The sequence below is a fragment of the Myotis lucifugus genome, unplaced genomic scaffold, assembly GCF_000147115.1.
Source record: "Myotis lucifugus unplaced genomic scaffold, Myoluc2.0 scaffold_140, whole genome shotgun sequence".
Classification (NCBI taxonomy): Eukaryota; Metazoa; Chordata; class Mammalia; order Chiroptera; family Vespertilionidae; genus Myotis; species Myotis lucifugus.
This window is the reverse complement of record NW_005871188.1, coordinates 1,502,258-1,523,360: the sequence shown is the minus strand read 5'-3', so window position 1 is coordinate 1,523,360 and position 21,103 is coordinate 1,502,258. Positions and strand designations below refer to the sequence as shown.

Genomic DNA, 21,103 nt, shown 5'->3' with positions numbered 1-21,103 from the left:
ACCACATTTGTACATTCTACACTGCATTACCCAGATTGAGGTTAACAGATATGGGTAGGAGTGAGAGGGGTGGTGCATGCAATTGTCCAGATGAACAAGAAATGTATTAAGAGATGCAAGGGAAATAGCATACTTGTTTAAAGTCACAGGCGTTGAAATAGAAGACCTATTGTGGAACCATATATAATAAGTTTGTCTTTCGCATTTAATTGCAGGTGGAAATGAGGACTTATTTATTTCTATCTTTGAAGTAAAAGTGGGAACTAAAACATGTTTTGGGTTTTAAAAATATGTGTATTCTCTAAAGGCTTTTTTGCATTTATATTTTAGAAAGGTGTCAAGGTTTTTCTGTCCACAAATATGTGATGAACTATACTGTCATTTAATACCAAGCACGTAATTAGCTGAGTTTACCTGTGCTATGATACTGAAAAATCACATAGGTGCATCTAAAGGTGTATAAAAATTGAGGATATGGGAAATATTTTTAATAGCGCTCTTATCCATTTTTTATAAAATTAGAAAAAGGACTTGTAAAAATTGTAATGCATAACACTTAAAAGTCATTTCAAGGACTAAAGAAATGAAATGTTTATTTACATCTTAAGGCGTATATTCACTTTCTATTGAGAGAGAGAAAAATAGATGTAATAGATATATTTATTACTGCTTCTGAAAGAAGTTCTCAAATTTCCGTATAAAATTTTGTTCTGAGCGAATTTTTTTCTTTCTTATCCAACATGAGAAAGTAGTATGGAAGCCACTAGCTTTGAAACAATGGAACTGTTTGTTGGTTACGTATAGATTATGTTGTGTTGATAAAAGAGACTGAGGAGGGACAAAGAAAAAGTCTCTTCCTGCACATTTAGTGGGCATTTTGAAAATAATAGGCCAACATCATTTTCTTCTAATTTTCCCTTTTTATGTGTTTATTCACAAGTACTTATAGTTGAGCCATTGGATAAACGCATCTGTGTAACAGTCTTGCCTTTGGACTTGTGTTTCAGGAGAGCCAGCCATGAGAGGCTACCTCGTGGCTATATTCCTGAGTGCTGTCTTCCTCTATTACGTGCTGCATTGTATATTATGGGGAACAAATGTCTATTGGTAAGTTTAATTTTTGCTATTTAAAAATAACTTCCAGCCCTAACCAGTTTGGCTCAGTGGATAGAGCGTCGGCCTGCCAACTGAAGGGTCCCAGGTTTGATTCTGGTCAGGGGCATGTACCTTGGTTGGGGGCACATCCGCAGTAGGGGATGTGCAGGAGGCAGCTGATCAATGTTTCTCTCTCATCGATGATGTTTCTAACTATCCCTCTCCCTTCCTCTCTGTAAAAAAAATCAATAAAATATATTTTAAAAATAAATAAAATGATCTATTTAAAAAAAAAACAACTTCCAAACTAGTCTTTCACACAGACACACAAATGATATTAGAGGGACCTATTAAAATCGCCTGTAACGTTTTGAAACTTTTCTAGCTTTCCATTATAAACCAGGGTTTTATCATTCTAGTACCCTATATGTTTTAATCTCTAACAGTTTTAAAAACTGATAAGCAACACCTTTTTATTGACTTTCTAGTGAAGCCGTGGTGTTGACCATCTTTGGGATATAACTGTCTTCATATAATATTTCATCTCCTTGAATTGGTGAAGTGATTCTTGGACTCAGAGATACTCAACGTTTCCAGCCTAAAATGCTTGGATAAGAGATTGTTTGATGAAATCTAGATACTACCTATATCTTCCTTTGCTTAAAAATATTTGATGAATGATATCTATGTATTTTATAACAACTTTGAGTTAAAATGTCACATATAAAACTTTGAAGAGGTAAAGGTAGTTTTATCAGAGAAAACTCCTCTAATAGGATTTTTACTCTTGTCCCCATTGTCAGTCCTTTGTCTGGGAAAAAAGTATGGATGACCCTTAAATCCAGAATGGGCAGTAGTATACAATTTTACCAAAATAAACCACACGACAACTTCCTGTCTTAGACAAAGTTTAGCTCTTTTTGCTAGCATTTCTATAGTAGATCATAGATCATGTTTCTAGCCTGTGTTTCCTACGTACAAATATAAATTGATAATTCTGGATTTAATGATCACTGGTTGATTGAGAAATAATTGTAATACTCCTCATGAAAGGATGTTAAACAAATGGTCACTGGAAAAGACCCAATGCTAGGTGGGTGGCTTTAGCCACACGTTTTTGGCTTTGGACTTAAATATTTAGCTAGAGAACTTAGTCTGATTATATACTACATGAAAATTATGCCACAGGAATCTCCTTCCATCTCCACCACATCCTGTCTCTGTCCCACACTTAGTAATGGAAGACAAAAACAAAAGAGAAGGAAGCTTACTAGATCGATATTTACTTACATTGTTGTCCTAGGAGAAATGGTGAAGACAATGAACTGTCTGAATTCATCAGTCTTTTTTGTAAAATTTTAACTTATTGATTTAAGCAAGAGAGAGACACAGAAGAGACACACACACACACAGAGAGAGAGAGAGACAGACAGACAGAGAGAGACACACAGAGAGACACAGAGACACATACAGAGAGAGAGACATACAGAGGGAAACACACAGAGAGACAGAGAGACTGACTTTGATTTGTTGTTCTGCTTAGTTATGCATTCATTGGATTATTATTTTTTTTAATTTAAAATCTTTATTGTTTAAAGTATTACATAAGTCTCCTTTTTCCCCCATTGACCTCTCCCCAGCCACACCCACTCCCCAGCACATGCCCTCACCCCCTACTGTCTGTGTCCATTGGTTATGCTCATATGCATGCATACAAGTCCTTTGTTTGATCTCTTACATTCCCCCTTCCCTGCTTACCCTCTTAGGTTGGACAGTCTGTTCAATGCTTCTATGACTCTGCCTCTATTTTTGTTTATTAGTTTATGTTGTTCATTATATTCCACAAATTAGTGAGATCATGTGGTATTTATCTTTCTCTGACTGGCTTATTTTGCTTAGCATAATGCTCTCCATGTCCATCCATGCTGTTGTGAATGGTAAGAGTTCTTTCTTTTTACAGCAGCGTAGTATTCCACTGTGTAGATTTACCATAGCTTTTTAATCCATTCATAAGCTGATGGGCACTTAGGCTGTTTCCAAATCTTAGCTATTGTAAATTGTGTTGCTATGAACATAGGGGTGCATATACCCTTTCTGATTGGTGTTTCTGGTTTCTTGGGATATATTCCTAGAAGTGCGGTTACTGGGTCAAATGGGAGTTCCATTTTAATTTTTTGAGGAAACTCCATACTATTTTCCACAGTGGCTGCACCAGTCAGCATTCCCACCAGCAGTGCACGTGGGTTACTTTTTCTCCACATCCTCTCCAGCACTTGTCGTTTGTTGATTTGTTGATGATAGTCATTCTGACAGGTGTGAGATGGTACCTCATTGTTGTTTTGATTTGCATCTCTCTGATGATTAGTGCCTTTGAGCATATATATATATATATATATATATATATATATAGAGAGAGAGAGAGAGAGAGAGAGAGAGGTAATATGCAAATTAGTCAGGACACAGTAACAGTCACGACCGGCTCAGGAGGAGACTATGCATTCAGATGGGCGGGAGGGGACTGTGTGCCACTCCCAGCCCCAACAGCCGCGGCACAGCTGAGGCTGAAGGCAGGCCCAGAGCGGAGACACAACACACAGGGAGGTGAGCCCAGAGCGAAGACACAACACACAGGGGGGCCTGCCCCTGCTGGGAGACAGCGTGCCAGCAGTCCCATCTCTGTACGTGAGCTACAGAGGAAACACCTTTTCTTACCGCTCATTGGCTAAGCTCCCTATATGCCACTCACAGTGTTCTTGGTAACTTGGGTAGTAAGAATCCAAGAAAGTGATCAAGGGTTTTTCTACCTCACTCCTGGAGGAAAAAACGAAGGTCTGCTGCTGAAGGGGCTAAGAAATGTCATATCCTGCCCTAGCCAGTTTGGCTCAGTGGATAGAGCCTCAGCCTGTGGACCGTAGGGTCTGGGTTCGATTCTGATCAAGGGCATGTACCTAGGTTGCATGCTCCTCCCTGACTGAGGCCCAGGTCAGGGCTCATGCAGGAGGCAACCAATCGAAGTGTCCCTCTCATATTGATGTTTCTCTCTGTCTTTCCTTCTCTCTTTCACGCTCTCTAAAAATCAATGGAAAAATATCCTCAGGCGAGGATTAAAAAAAAAAAAAAGAAATGTCATATCCTATGAAAGAGACATCTTGAAAATGCCTAAAGAAAGTTGTCATTTTTTTTTCGTGGTGAAGGGACTAGAGTTCTTGTTGATGAAAACACCTTGGTGGCTGCGGCGGCCGGCAGTGGCAGCAGCAGTGGGGTGATGGGGGTGGTGCCTTCCCCTGATCAGCTGGTCGCCTCCCATAGAGGGAGGCCAGACTACGGCTTAGGACATTAAGCTGTCAGTAGGACATTTTCTGAGGGCTCCCGGACTGTGAGGGGGGCAGGCTGGGCTGAGGAACCCCCCACCAGTGCACAAATTTTGTGCACCGGGCATCTAGTGTTTTCATATGTCTCTTGGCCTTCTGTATATCCTCTTTCAAAAAGTGTCTATTTAGGTCCTTTGCCCATTTTTTGATTGGCTTGTTTATCTCCCTTTTGTTAAGTTGTATGAGTTCCCTGTAAATTTTGGAGATTAAAACATTATCGGAGGTAACATTGGTAAATATGTTCTCCCATGCAGTGGACTTTCTTGTTTTGTTGATGGTTTCTTTTGCTGTGCAGAGCTTTTTATTTTCATGTAGTCCCATTTGTTTATTTTCTCCTTAGTTTCCATTGTCCTAGGAGCTGCATTGGTAAAGATATTTCTACAACATATGTCTGATATTTTGTGGCCTATGGATTCTTCTAAGTTTTTTATGGTTTCCTGTTTTACATTTAAGTCTTTTATCCATTTTGAGTTTATTTTTGTGTATGGTGTAAATTAGTGGTCTAGTTTCATTTTTTTGCATGTTATCTGTCCAATTTTCCCAACACCATTTATTGAAGAGACTGTCTTGACTCCATTGTATGATATTGCCTCCATTGTCAAATATTAATTGAGCATAATGGCTTGGGTCGACTTCTGGGTTCTCTGTTCTGTTTCATTGGTCTATATGTCTGTTCTTGTGCCAGTACCAGGCAGTTTTGAGAACAGTGGCTTTGTAATATAGCTGTATATCTGGTATTGTGATTCCTCTAATTTTGCTCTTTCAAAGGATTGCTGCAGCTATTCAGGGTTTTTTTTTTATTCCATATGAATTTTTGGAGAGTTTGTTCTAGGTCTGTGAAATATGCTGTTGGTATTTAATGGGGAGTGCATTAAATCCATAGATTGCTTTGGGTAGCATGTACATTTTAATGATGTTGATTCTACAAATCCATGAACACAGTATGTTCTTCCATTTGTTTATGTCTTCCTCTATCTCTTTTTTTAGCGACCTGTAGTTTTCCCAGGTATAGGTGTTTTACCTCCTTAGATAAGTTTATTCCTAGGTACCTTAATTTTTTGTTGCAATGGTAAATGGGATTGTTTTTGGGTTTTTTTTTAGTTTCTCTTTCTGTAAGTTCATTATTGGTGTATAAAAATGCCATAGATTTCTGAGTTTTAATTTTGTATCCTGCTGCATTGCCGAATTCATTTATGAAGTCTGATAGTTTTTTGATGGAGTCTTTCATGTCATCTGTGAATAATGAGAGTTTTACTTCTCCTTTTCCAATATGAATGTCTTTTACTTACTTACTCTTATCTAATCTCTATGGCTATCACTTCCAGTACTATGTCAAACAGGAGTGGTGAGAGTGGGCATCCATGTCTTGTTCCTGTTCTTAGGGGAAATGGTTTTAGATTTTGCCCATTGAGTATGATGGCTGTAGGATTGTCATAGAAGGCTTTTATTATGTTGAGGTATGATCCCTCTATTCCCACTTTGCTGAGAGTTTTTATTAGGAAAAGGTGTTGGATTGTGTCAAATGTCTTTTCTGTGTCAAGCGATATGATTATGTGATTTTTGCCTCTCAGTTTGTTTATGTGATATATCACGTTTATTGATTTGTGGATATTGTACCAGCCTTGCATCCCCAGAATAAATCCCTCTTATTGGTGTATGATCTTTCTAATGTAATGCTGGATCCAATTTGCTAGAATTTTGTTGATGATTTTAGCAGCTATGTTTATCAGGGATATTGGCCTATAATTCTCTTTCTTTGTAGTGTCTTTATCTGGTTTGGGATTAGGATAATGCTAGCTTCATAGAAAGAGCTTGGAAGTGTTCTTTCCTCTTAAATTTTTTTTGAACAGTCTGAGAAGGATAGGTTTTAGTTCTTCTTTGAGTGTTTGATAAAACTTCCCTGTGAAGCTGTCTGGTCCAGGGCTTTTGTTTGTTGGAAGTTTTTTTTTATTTTATTACTGTTTCAATTTCATCAGTAGTTATCAGTCTATTAAGGTATTTTTATTCTTCCTGATTGAGTCTTGGAAGCTTGTATTTTTCTAGGAATATGTCCATTTTGTCTAGGTTGTCCAGTTTATTGGAGTAGAGTTATTCATATTTTTTTTAATAATCCTTTGTATGTCTGTGGTGTCAGTTGTTACTTCGCCTCTTTCATTTCTGATTTTATTTATTTGGGTCCTCTCTCTTTGTTTCTTGGTGAGCCTGGCTAGAGGTTCATCAATCTTTTTTATCCTTTCAAAGAACCAGCCCTTGTTTTTATTGATCTTCTGTGTTGTTTCTTTGTTGTTGTTGCTGTTTTTTTGTCTTTATTTCATTTATTTCTGCTCTGATCTTTATTATTTCCTTCCTTCTGCTTACTCTGGGATTCTCTTATTGCTCTTTTTCTAATTCTTTAAGTTGTAGGGTTAGATAATTTATTACAAGTTTTTCTTATTTTTGGAGGTAGGCCTGTAGTCTATGAACTTTCCTCTCAGGATTGCTTTTACTGTGTCCCATTGATTTTGGATTGTTGTGATTTCATTGTCATTTGTTCCAGGATGCTTTTATTTCTTCTTTGATCTCTTTGGTAACCCAATCATTATTTAATACTATGCTATTCAGCCTTCAATTGTTTGATTTTTTTCATTGTTTTAATTGTAGTTGATTTCTGATTATATGCCATTGTGATCTGAGAAGATGCTTGATATGATTTCTACTTTCTTGAATTTGAAGATACTTTGCCTGTGTCCTAATATGTGGTTTATCTTGAAAATGTCCCATGTTCACTTGAGAAGAATGTACATTCTGTAGCTTTGGGGTGAAGTGTTCTGACGATGTCAATTTCATCTGATCTAGTGAGGCATTTAGGATTGCTGTTTCTTTGCTGATTTTTTGTTTAGAGGATTGTCCAGTGGTGTCAATGGGGTATTAAAGTCCCCTACTATGATTGTATTGCTGTAGATCTATCCCTTGATATCTTCCAGAATTTTTTTTATATATTTGGGTGCTCCTGTATTGGGTGCATATACATATGTTTACCAGAGTTATATCCTCTTATTGTATCGAACCCTTTAGTATTATGAAGTGGCCCTCCTTATCTATTGTTATGTCCTTCACTTTCAGGTCTATTTTGTCAGATATAAGTGTTGCTACCCCAGCTTTTTTTTCATTTCCATTTGCCTGAAAATTTTTTTCCCATCTCTTCACTATCAGTCTGTGTGAGTCCTTTGTTCTGAAGTGGATCTCTTTTAGACAGCAAATATATGGGTCATGTTTTCTTATCCATTCAGCTACCCTAGGTCTTTTGATTGGAGCATTTAATCCATTTACATTTAAGGTTATTATTGATAGGTACTTGTTTGTCGCCATTTTCATTCTTTATGCCTGTGTTCCTTCTTCCCTAGATTTCTTCTTTTTACAGTAGCCCCTTTAGCATTTCTTGCATTGCTTCCTTGGTGGTAATAAACTCCCTTAGCCCATTTTTGGACACTAATTCTTGGATTAAATCCCTTGCTTTGCATCACTTTGTATATTTCATTCCATTCCTTTTGACTTGTTGTGTTTCTGTTGAGAAACCAGTTGATATTCTAATGGGAGATCCCTTGTAGATAACTTTCTGTCTCTATCTGGCAGCCTTTAAGATTCTCACTTTGTCACTGATGTTTGTCAGTTTAATTATGATATGTCTTGTTTCGGTCTTTTGGGGTTCTTCTTGTATGGTGCCCTGTGTGCTTCTTGGACTTGTGTGACTTTTTTCTTCTCAATATTAGGGACGTTTTCTGTCATTATTTCTTCAAACAGGTTTTCTATTCTTTGCTCTGCTTCCTCTCCTTTTGGAAACCCTATTATGCTGATGCTGTTTCATTTCCTGTTGTCCCAAAACTCCCTTAGGCTCTCCTCCTGCTTTTTAAGTTTTCTTTCCAGTTCGTCCTGTGCTTGGGTGGTGTTTTGTACCTTGTCTTCTAATTCACTGATGCAGTCCTCAGCTTCTTCTAGTCTACTGTTGATGCTTTCTATTGTGTTCTTTACTGTGGCTATGCCATTCTTCATTTCCTCTTGATTCTTCTTCATTTCCTCTTGATTCTTACACATGTTGTTGAATTTGTCTTCCATCCTTTTCAGTGTCCTTATAACCATTGCTCTGAATTCTTTCTCTGACAAATTGCTTGCCTCCATTTTGTTTATTTCCTTTTCTGTGATTACTCCTTTTCTTGCAATGGGGGTTGTCTCTTTGTCTCCCCATTTTTGCTGTCCCTTTGTGATTGTTTCTATGTATTAGATCAAACTGCTATGCCACCCAGATTTTTTGAGTTTGTGTTATACAGTAGATGTTTTGTGGGGTGCAGTGGTGCAATCTCTCTGGTCTTCTAGGATGGGTATTCTAGGGATGCCCCCTTCTTGGGATATTTGGGTTTTCTTTGTGTAGTTGGGTCTTGATTGTTATTGTCCTGTTTGTGGATGGAGAGTCCTCTCAGGGTGTCTGGTTATGTGGCTCGCTGTCTACCACGTTGACCGAACAGCACAAAATACAACTCAACAAGTCACGACACAAAGGGAACAAAACACGAATGTACTCATGACCAATAACCCCACTATAAGTGACCAGAGAAAAGAGAATTAAAAGAGCGAAAAGAGAGCAAAAATGATATGGAAAAAAGAAAAGGTAAGAGAGAAAAGAGAAAGAAGGAAAAGGAAGAAAAAATATATGGGTAGAAAACACCACAGAACAAACAGATAAACCAAAAAATGCAAATAACAAATACCTAAAAAAATAAAAGTAGAATGAAGAAAAAATAATGTGAAAAAAGTAAAAAATAATAAACTAAGAAAATAAAGAAGAAAAAAATTTTAAATAAAAGATAAAGAAAAAATAAAATAAAATGAAAAAGTGTCATTTGTTTCAGCCAAGTTTTAATGCCCCATGGGGGCTGGTTTAAGATCCCATTCTCTGTTCTGTCTGTCATTTACCAGTTTCCTGTTAGGTAGTCAGCACCATGTTGAAGTTCCAAGTGATCCACTGCTCCTCTCTTTGTGTCAATTTCCACAGCCTTGCCTGCAAGCAGGTGGGACCAATCTGCCCACTTAGCCTGTCTCCCTGCTGTCAATCATAATCTCTCAAGTGGCTGATTCTGACAGGGCTATAGGTAGGGAAGGTATTGTATTGCTTTCTGGGACTGAAAGACCTCTCTTCAACCCAGTCCCTGAGGGCTCTTCAGGGCTATTCAGATTTTTTGTGTCCTTTGTTCTGCTCAGGGTTTAGTCTCAGTGTGGCTGTATTTTTTCCCTTGAGGCTGCTGGGAGGGGCTGACTTTTCAGGAGAAAAATGGCTGCTTAGGTCCAGAGGGTCAGGAATGTCCCAGTGCCAGACTCCTGGTTACCTCTCCCTGACCAGCTCTCCTCCTCAGCCTTTCCCCAGATTCCACAAGTCTACACCTCCACCTGAACCACAGTCACAGGTGAGTGTTTGCATGTGAAAGGTCCTATGAACTGGGTTTAGCGAATAAAAGCAAAGACCAAACAGAGGCAAAACAGCTGCACGACTGCTAGTTTATAGCCCCCTGGCACGGCATGGCTCTGGCAGTTCTTCAGGCCACCCCTCTGGGCTCAGCCTCTCGCAGATATGGACTTAGATCTAGAATCCCCTGCCGCCATCAGCCCTGTGGACTTCCTTTCCACAGTCAGGTTTTACACCTGTCCTCAAGGGACGCGGACTTGGTGCAGCGCAGGTTCCTTCTAACCCTCTCGTCCCGGTGCTCAGGAGACTCTCTTCAGCCCAGATCCGGATCCTACCATTCTCCAGGCGTCCTCTGCCCTTCTCGGCTGCGAATTGTGTCACCAGCTGTTGTATTGCTTTTACAAAACCTTCTGTGAATATCAACCTTTTCAGCTTCTAGAATCCTCTTCAGTGATCCTCAGTAAGATTTCCTTAAATGTCACTTCCTCAGAAGATCTCAAAGAGCAGAATAGTGTGGCATAATTCTTCAGGGTCCATTGGTTGATTCTTGTAAGTGTCCTGACTGGTGATCAAACCTGTAACCTTGGCATATCTGGATGATGCTCTAACCAACTGAGCTACCCAGCTAGGGCCAGCACAGTCTTTTGTCATCAGGATTTGAGGAATGTTCATGTCAATCTGAGTTAATGCTTTACTCCAGTCACAGAAAGCATAGTAGGAAATGACCTCAAATAGGTGTTGCTGTGAACTTGCTTCCTTAAAAACTACAGTGGAACCTTGGTTCTCAAACTTAACTCATTCTGGAAATCTGTTCAAGAAGCAATTTGTTCGAAACTGAATCATTTTTTCCCAGTAGAAAGAATGTAAATTGAATTAATTGGGTGCAGACCCCCAAATAATTCCCTGTTTTAATCTTCCTTATATACAAATACCTCTTTTCTTAAATTTATCAAACCAACCCCTAGTAGCCTTAAATGAGTCACTTCCAGTCCGCCTTCTCAGGGTGTCTTTCAGGAGGTCAGTATAGGAGAGTGGTGGGCAAACTCATTAGTCAACAGCCAAATATCAATAGTACAACGATTGAAATTTCTTTTGAGAGCCAAATTTTTTAAACTTAAACTATATAGGTAGGTACATTGTTATTAACTTAATTAGGGTACTCCTAAGGCTTAGGAAGAGCCACACTCAAGGGGCCAAAGAACCGCATGTGGCTCAAGAGCCAGTTTGCCGACCACAGGATTAATTTATCACATAATGGATGACCACGAATGTTTTTGTATTAAGCTGTTTACTGCTCTCCTGACGAAGCCTGGCACCTGCCACCCTATCCCCTTCATTTATTTTTGTTTTCTCTGCCTCTCACAATGCCCTTTCAAATTGTGGAGACAAGTGCTCCATTCAGGAGATACACAGGCCTCACCTGTGCCAAGCACGGAGGAGAGTTAGACATGACTCTAAGCAGTGTGACTTGTGGAGTCACCAGATCACGAGGCAGGGTGAGTGCCACCCGCTCAGGTCATTGTTTCTGTGGCAGCTGCTGGTTGCTGCTGGCCAGCGTCCCCAGGTGTGGCAGGGAGGACCCAGATAGCCGTGTGCACTGAGGGTCAACTAGGTTTCCAGGCATTGGGGGACGTCTGAAAAGAGCCAGACTGTGGCATCCCCAGCACAGTAATCCAAGCCCTTCTAGAGCGCCCTTCAGTTCACCTTGGGCTGCTCAGTACCTCGCCTTTCCCATCTCCCTTGCCTTGCATCCAGAAATCCTCACATGCGCACAGGACTTGGAGGAGGTGCTGTCATAGTTCGGGGCTGCTGTGAGGACATTGTTTCCTGCCTGAGAGGCGGCTCAGTAGTGGCACCGAGCTCCCAGGGCGTTTGCTTCCCTCTAGGCCTGCTGCCTGGCTCTGCTTTCTGAACGATGCTTTCTGTCTTGCAGGATGCCACCTGTGGAAATGAAACGAAGAAATAAGATCCAGCTGTGTTCATCAAAGCCAGCATTTGCCTCTCTCCTGAGGTAAACCCATGAAAGAAACTGTGGCATGCAAAGTGTTTGGCATGCGTTTGCAATCATTTCCAGTTACACTGGCTTACTTCCTTCCCACACAAAGCTTAGCGATATAACGTGGACACCCTACATTTAAGGAAGAGCTTGAATCTCCCGTCTCCTTTTGTGCTTAGTCATACATTTTAAGAAAAGTCAGACCAGTGTTGCTTTCACACAGGTGAGATTAGGGAGGTCTGTTTGGTTTGATCATAGAAAAGTGAACTGTGTTTTAGGGTTTTATCCCCCGACCTTGTGTCCCCATGTTATTTTCCATCCTTATTTGTGGCTTCTTCCCCCTCACCTCTAGGTTAAGTTTTTCAGTTAAAACTTTCACTGACTATTAATGAACTACTACACATTCATCTCTATAGAATGTAATAATGATTATTCATTATGGTTGTCAGGACTTGTAGGGAATTTACTCTTCTATCCACAAATAATTTTTGCCTCTGTCACCTCAATTTTAACAGGCTAGTCAAGATGATTCTGGATAATGATTATCTAGTCTGGGCATGATTAATTGTATAAAACAGGCATGAGGTGTTTTTTTTTTAACATCTTACCTATTGAGGATAAAAGTCACATTTTCTATTTTTATTTTGTTTTATTATATTATTGCACCTTTCCAATACTAGTTCTTTACCTTTTGGAAGCTGCAGATCCCGTTAAAATCAACCAACTCTCTGGAAACCTGCAGATATATAAACTATTTCTGCATATGGTTATAGGTGAGCCACCACTGCTTGTAGTCTGTCCATAGGGGATGTCTGGTTAGGGCCACTGAAAGACTTGAAGAGAGATCTTATACTTTTTTGACCATGACCCATAGGAAAAAGTACATTTTACTTTTATAATTTAGTATACATGCATATTTACAATGAGAAGAAAGAATTTTTACCTCTTACTCAAGATGCCCTGTATTCTGTTCTATTTACTTAAAAAAATAGTAAAGAGACTATTTAATATTTAAGTGTTTGACCTATGAACCAGGAGGTCATAGTTCGATTCCCAGTTAGGGCAAATCCCAGGGATGCGGGCACCATCCCCAGAAGAGGGCGTGAAGGAGGCAGCCTATCAATGATTCTCTCTCATCATTGATGTTTCTATCTCTTTCTCTCTCTCTCCCTTCTCTCTCTCTCTCTTTCTCTCTCCCTTCCTCTGTGAAATCAGTAAAAAAACTGTTGATCATAAGTCACAAAATTGATTTTATGAACCACCTGTGGGCTGCAGACTGAAGCTTTAAAAAGCTACTCTAGAATCAAGGTATTCTTACACTTTATTTCCTTCCTGAGAAAACCCTACGGGGTTAAAGTATTTATGAAGCTTTGCTCAGTAGGTGCAGAAGTCTGCAGTCTAATGGACAAGTAGACTTGGCATTTGTCCTGTGAGTTGTACTCGCTGGGGGTGGTGCGAACTCCTCTGCAAGGAGAAATCAGGAGCAGCTCTGCTGAGAAAGAAACCTGGAGGTGTTGCCTGCAGTGCTGTAAACAGTTAATGTGGATTTCAGCTTTGTCAGATATGGGTCAGTGACCACCGTAATACTGTCTAGTTACTTCACTTCTCATAGCTTCAGTTTCTGTCTAAACTGACTCATAGACTTTACTGACCACTCCAAGCGTTCGTTCATAGATGTAACAATAGCAGAAATGTAAGGTAATATGATACATCCTATATAATAAAAGAGAAACATGCAAATTAACTGTCCCTCTGCTACACTCAAGCCACACCCACAAGCCACGCCCACCAGCCAATCAGGAGCGGTTATGCAAATTAACCCAACTAAGATGGCAGTGGCCACGGAGCTGGAGCGAGCAGGAGGCTTGGGTTGCCCCTGACGATGGAGGAAGCCAAGCTTCCTGCCTGCCCTGAAGGGACCTGGGCTCCAATCAAGGCTACAAAGTTTCAATTATAGAAGATAAATAAATCCCAGAAAAAAAATAAAAAGAAAAAAGGAGAGGCTGGGAGCTTGGGTCGCCAGGGGTGTGTGGCCAGCCTGAAAATGGCCCTCAGCCCCTCACCCAGGCTGGCCAGGCACCCCAACAGGACCCCCCCACCCTGATCCGGGACACCCTTCAGGGCAAACCAGCCGGCCCCCACCTGTGCACCAGGCCTCTATCCTATATAATAAAAGGGTAATATGCAAATTGACCCTAACAGCAGAACGACTGGTCACTATGACACACACTCACCACAAGGGGCAGACGCTCAATGCAGAGCTGTCCCCTGGTGGTCAGTGCACTCCCACAGGGGGAGCTCTGCTCAGCCACAAGCCAGGCTGATGGCTTCCAGGACAGCGGTGGTGGTGGGAGCCTCTCCCGCCTCCTCAGCAGTGCTAAGGATGTCCGACTGCAGTTTAGGCCTGCTCCCCACTGGCAAGTGGACATCCCCCAAGGGCTCCTGGGCTGCCAGAGGGATGTCTGACTGCCACCTTAGGCCGATCCCCCAGGGAGCAGGCATAAGCCAGCAGATGGACATCCCCCAAGGGGTCCCAGACTGCGAGAGGGCACTGAGGGACCCCCCCCCCCCGCCCCCGAGTGCACAAAGTTTTGTGCACCGGGCCTCTAGTTATAATATAATACACAGTAATATAATACAATGTACTACAAGCATGTCAAACTCAAATGCTAACACGGGCCAAATAAGCAAGGTTTAAGTTTATGTGGGCCACAAAAAAAAAAGCTTCAATTTTCAGAGAAAGGTAGATTTATTTCAATAGAGACATGCTTAATACAAAGGGCTGAAATAAATGAGTAATCGTTAACATAAAATAATAGAACATTTTAATAAAAATTAAATTTTTCTTGAACATTAACTTACCAGACACTGGATAACTGCACACATTAATAAGCGTAACACAAATAAACCTATTTTTCTTGTTCTCCAAAAGCGAAATATTTCCTGTTGTGCACACCAAACAAGTCAGTTCAAGACTAATGATGTGGCAATTGGATGCTAAAATCTTCGCTGCTAGTATAGTGGCAAGAAATGGTGTGCCTGCACTTAAGGCATGTAAGGGAAATGAATGCAACGCGATTATAGTAATCAGTCATTAGCAAACGTTGTAGTTTGTAAATAATTATGTATAACAGGATATTGTAAAAATTAAGTTACAAAATTTTTATTAAAAGGTTTCTTTTTTTAACAGAATTTTTTTCAAGAAAAATGATTTTAAATATAATAACCTTACATGCAATAAACAATATTTCAAGAAAAACGATTTTAAATGTATGCAATAGAAATTAATATTTCAAGAAAAAATATTTTAAATATATTACCAAAACTGTACTAACATAGTGTAATATCACAAAAGTTTTAGGAAATATTAAAAATCTGCAAATAACAGGATTACTTCTAATATACTTCTTTTCTTTTTTTTTTTAATCTGGCTCTATTTTGATTTATCAGTTTATGTTGTTCATTATATTCCACATATGAGTGAGATCATGTGATATTTATCTTTCTCCAACTGGCTTATTTTGCTTAGCATAATGCTCTCCATGTCCATCCATGCTGTTGCAAATGGTAAGAGTTCTTTCTTTTTACAGCAGCATAGTATTCCACTGTACCATAGTTTTTTAATCCACTCATCTGCTGAAGGACACTTAGGCTGTTTCCAAATCTTAGCTATGGTAAATTGTGCTGCATATACCCTTTCTGATTGGTGTTTCTGATTTCTTGGGATATATTCCTAGAAGTGGGGTTACTGGGTCAAATGGGAGTTCCAATGGGAGTTCCATTTTAAATTTTTTGAGGAAACTCCATACACAGTGGCTGAAACAGTTAGCAGTGCAAGAGGGCTCCTTTTTCTCCGCATCCTCCTCAGCACTTGTCATTTGTTGATTTGTTGATGACAGCTATGCTATTCTGACAGGTGTAAGATGGAACCTCATTGTCATTTTGATTTGCATCTCTCTGATAATTAGTGACTTTGAGCATGTTTTCTTGGCCTTCTGTATGTCTTCTTTCAAAAAATCTCTATTGAGGTCCTTTGCCCATTTTTTGATTTGATTGTTATCTTCCTTTTGTTAAGTTGTATGAGTTCCCTGTAAATTTTGTAGATTAAACCCTTATCTGAAATAGCATTGGCAAATATATTCTCCCATGCAGTGGTCTTTCTTGTTGTTTTGTTGATAGTTTCTTTTGCTGTGCAGAAGCGTTTTATTTTCATGTAGTCCCATTTATTTATTTTCTCCTTGATTTCCATTTCTTTAGGAGCTATATCAGTAAAAATATTGCTACGACATATGTCTGCAATTTTGCTGCCTCTGGAGTCTTGTAGGATTTTAATGGTTTCCCGTCTTACATTCAAGTCCTTTGCCATTTTGAGTTTGTTTTTGTGTGGTGTAAGTTGGTGATCTAGTTTCATTTTTTTGCATGTATCTGACCAAATTTCCCAGCACCATTTATTAAAGAGGCTGTTTTGACTCCAATGTATGCTCTTGCCTCCTTTGTTGAATATTAATTGAGTATAATGGCTTGGGTCAATTTCTGGGTCCTCTATTCTGTTCCATTGATCTATATGTCTGTTCTTGTGCCAGTACCAGGCAGTTTTGAGAACCATGGCTTGGTAATATAGTTTGATGTCTGGTATTGTGATCCCTCCAACTTTGTTCTTCTTTCTCAGGATAGCTGTAGCTATTTGGGGTCTTTTTTATTCCAGATGAATTTTTGGAGAGTTTGTTTTAGATCTTTGAAATATGCCATTGGTATTTTAATAGGTACTGCATTGAATCTATAGATTGCTTTAGGTAGTATGGACATTTTAATGATGTTGAGTCTACCAATCCATGAACATGGTATGTTCTTCCATTTGTTTATGTCTTCCTCTATCTCTTTTTTAAATGTCCTGTAATTTTCCAAGTACAGGTCTTTTACATCCTTGGATAAGTTTATTCCTAGGTATCTTAATTTTTTTGGTGCAGTGGTAAATGGGATTTTTTTTTCATTTCTCTTTCTGTGAGTTCATTATTGGTGTATAAAAAATGCCATAGATTTCTGGGTGTTAATTTTGTATACTGATACATTGCCAAATTCATTTATTAGGTCTAGTAGTTTTTTGATAGAGTCTTTGGGGTTTTCTATGTATAATATCATCACGTCTGCAAATTAGGACAGTTTTACTTCTTCTTTTCCAATTTGGATGCCTTTTATTTTTTTCTTCTTGTCTGATCGCTATGGCTAATACTTCCAGTACTATGTCGAACAGGAGTGGTGAGAGTGGGCATCCCTGTATTGTTCCTGTTCTTAGGGGAAATGGTTTTAGTATTTGCCCATTGAGTATGATGTTGGCTGTGGGTTTGTCATATAGGACTTTTATTATGTTGAGGTATTATCCCTCTATTCCCACTTTGCTGAGAGTTTTTATCAAGAAAGGTTGTTGGATTTTGTCAAATGCTTTTTCTGCATCAATTGATATGATTATGTGATTTTTGTCTCTCAGTTTGTTTGTGTGATGTATCACATTTATTGATTTGTTGATATTGAACCATCCTTGCATCCCCGGGATAAATCCTACTTGGTCATGGTGTATGATCTTTCTGATGTACTGCTGGATCCGATTTACTAGAATTTTGTTGAGGATTTTGGCATCTTTGTTCATGAGAGATATTGGCCTGTAATTCTCTTTCATTGTGTTGTCTTTATCTGGTTTTGGTATTAGGATGATGCTGGCTTCATAGAATGTGCTTGGAAGTGTTCCTTCCTCTTGAATTTTTTGTAATAGCCTGGTTTTAGTTCTTCCTTGAATGTTTGGTAAAACTCCCCTGTGAAGCCCTCTGGCCCCGGGCCTTTGTTTTCTGGAAGCTTTTTGATGACTGCTTCAATTTCTTCTATAGTTATCGGCCTATTGAGACTTTTAGAATCTTCCTGATTGAGTTTTGGAAGGTTGTATTTTTCTAGGAATATGTCCATTTCCTCCAGGTTGTCTAGTTTGTTAGAATAGAGTTGTCCATCGTATTTTTTAACAATCCTTTGTATTTCTGTGGGGTCTGTTGTTATTTCGCCTCTTTCATTTCTGATTTTGTTTATTTGGGTCCTCTCTCTTTGCTTCTTGGTGAGCCTGGCTAGAGGTTCATCAATCTTGTTTATCCTTTCAAAGAACCAGCTCTTGCTTTCATTGATCTTCTGTATTGTTTTTTTGGTCTCTATGTCGTTAATTTCTGCTCTAATCTTTATTATCTCCTTCCTTTTGGATCAGTGGTTCTCAACCTTCCTAATGCCGTGACCTTTTAATACAGTTCCTCATGTTGTGGTGACCCCCAACCATAAAATTATTTTCGTTGCTACTTCTTAACTGTAATTTTGCTACTGTTATGAATCGTAATGTAAATATCTGATATGCAGGATGTATTTAGGCGACCCCTGTGAAAGGGTCGTTCGACCCCCAAAGGGGTCTCGATCCACAGGTTGAGAACCGCTGTTCTGAATACAGTGCGCTTTTCTTGTTGCTCTCTTTCTAATTCTTTGAGTTGTAGAGTTAGATGATTTACTACCATTTTTTCTTGTTTTTTGAGGTAGGCCTGTAGAGCTATAAACTTCCCTCTCAGGTCTGCTTTCATTGTGTCCCATAGATTTTGGACTGTTGTGTTTTTATTGTCATTAGTGCCTAGGATGTTTTAAATTTTTTCTTTGATCTCTTTGGTAACCCAATCATTGTTTAATAGCATGCTTTTCAGCTTCCAAGTGTTTGAATTTTTTGGATTGTTTTTATTGTAGTTTATTTCTAATATTATGCAATTGTGGTATGAGAAAATGCTTGATATGATTTCAATCTTCTTCAATTTTGGAAGACTTTGCTTGTTACCCAATATGTGGTCTATTTTTGAAAATGTCCCATGTGCACTTGAGAAGAACGTATATTCCGTGGCTTTGGAGTGAAATGTTCTGAAGATGTCAGTTAAGTCCATTTGATCTAGTGAGTCATTTAGGATTGCTGTTTCTTTGCTGATTTTTTGTCTAGAGGATTTATCCAGTGATGTCAGTGATGTATTAAAGTCCCCTACTATGATTGTATTGTTGTCGATCTCTCCCTTGATATCTTCCAGGAGTTTTTTTTATGTATGTGGGTGCTCCTGCATTGGGTGCATATATGTTTATCAGGGTTATATCCTCTTGTTGTATCGATCCCTTTAGTATTATGAAGTGGCCTTCCTTATCTCTTGTTATGGCCTTCACTTTGAGGTCTATTTTGTCAGATATAAGTATTGCTACTCCAGCTTTCCTTTTTCATTTCAATTTGCCTGAAAGATATTTTTCCCTATTATTTCATTTAGAAATAAAATGTAAGCCATCTAGCACAAAGTTTGACTGGCAATAGACATTAGTCATTGGTCATCATATCATCACCCCTACCGACTCCAAAGAATAGAGTCCTTTATTGCCTTGCTCTCTGGATGCAAAGTCATCTGTAGTTCACTTTCCCAAGTTGGGAAGATCTTGTGTCTCCTCTCAATCGTAAGTCAGATGACCTGACACTTCATCTTCTCTGAGCAGATCCTGAACTTGGGCATCCATCCTGGTGTACATAGGACCTTTCAAGATTGGCTGGACCTGCAAGGCTGCTATCACTATGACAACTAAATCTGGGAAACACATCATGTGTAAAGCAGGAAGGGCTGGTCTTCCACCTGTTTCCTTAGTTTGAGTACATGTGAGGTTTTAGCTCAGTTCTGAAAAATGTTAGTGGCTCATGAGTGGCAAAGCCTGGATAAAACTGAAGCCGGTTCACCCCTACTCCATTCTGTCATGTAGCCTCTGAAATATAAGAGGCACTCTGATCTCCACCTGTAGTTTTTAGACTAAGAGAAAGCGAAGGTGATGAGTCTGAAAAGAGGGGGCTCTGTGTGGGAATTGGGGGGAGGATTAGCTTGATTTGCTCTGTAGCATTCAGTCCTTCTGGTAGATAAAAATAGTATTTTAATGAGTGTCACCTATTCCTTTTCTTTAATTAAAAAAATTATTTTTCTATTAGATAATGGTTGTGTAAAGAATTAGTTTGGAGTTTGAATTCATTCAATCATTTATTAAATGTATGTTGTCTGCCTACTCTGCCAGGCACTAAAAGTGAGAAAAAGCAGAGGCACCCCCTACTCTCATCAAACATTCTTTTGTTTGAGAGAGCACCTGGAGAGACAGGCAATAAGAAGAAAAATGCCCGTGGTTCTTGTTCTTGAGTAAATCTTAATTTAGTGACATCAGGAATTTAGTTCTAGCTATATCTAATTTTAATGTATGCTTTATTTTCACGGTTGACACATTCATACATACAGTGCCTTTACATTTGGGAATAGGTTGGCATCAATATTTTTATTTTCCCTTATTAGTTCCTTTGTTTCTTTCTGTATATGGCAGCTAATATTTTATCACTTGGTGTTGGTTTGTTTTAAAATTTTGTTCCTTGCCGAAACCGGTTTGGCTCAGTGGATGGAGCGTCGGCCTGCGGACTGAGGGGTCCCGGGTTCGATTCCGGTCAGGGGCATGTGCGTTGGTTGCGGGCACACCCCCAGTGGGAGATGTGCAGGAGGCAGCTGGTCGATGTTTCTCTCTCATCGATGTTTCTAGCTCTCTATCCCTCTCCCTTCCTCTCTGTAAAAAATCAATAAAATATATTTTAAAAAAAATAAAAATAAAAAAAAATAAAATTTTGTTCCCCCAAGCCCCGCCCCCTTAGCTGTTACATAGTTTTGATTCCACTACCTGGGAAGTGTTTCCATGTTGGTCATGTAGTTCCATTGCATATCCTGTTCTATGTACTATTTAAATACTACCTAAGGCGATTTTAGATAATTTAAAAATAATTATACATTTATATAGTCAATAAAACAATATGAGTAATATGCTACAGTTATTTTCAGTTGTGACTTCAAAAGCCTACAAGTGTCATGTGCACTTGGGAAAATCATTCCTTATCCTTATCTTCCAGGTTTCACCAGTTTCACCCTTTTCTTTGTGCAGCTGATTTTAAAAAGCTTGCTTCCTTGTATGGTAGCGATAAGTTTGATTTGCCCTATGGGATAAGGACATCAGGTCAGTAATGTTATTCTTACCTTGCCCTATTAAATATGAGTGGTGTTTGATGTGAACTGCATGTTTATATAAAAATAAGACCTTTTCATCTTTCTGCTTCATAATGATTTCTAAAGAATATAATTTTGGGATGGGAAG

The 21,103-nt window shown here is 39.1% G+C and overlaps 1 protein-coding gene across 1 annotated transcript in view; it reads left to right on the top strand.

The window, feature by feature from the left end:
* ST3GAL6 (ST3 beta-galactoside alpha-2,3-sialyltransferase 6) overlaps window positions 1-21,103 on the top strand; it is an 81,069-nt gene that overhangs the window by 37,139 nt on the left and 22,827 nt on the right. Inside the window, 3 exon segments of the mRNA XM_006094690.3 lie at window positions 1,008-1,107; window positions 11,834-11,911; window positions 20,862-20,965. Of these exon segments, the coding sequence (XP_006094752.1) occupies window positions 1,019-1,107; window positions 11,834-11,911; window positions 20,862-20,965 (271 nt within the window). The 5' untranslated portion in view covers window positions 1,008-1,018.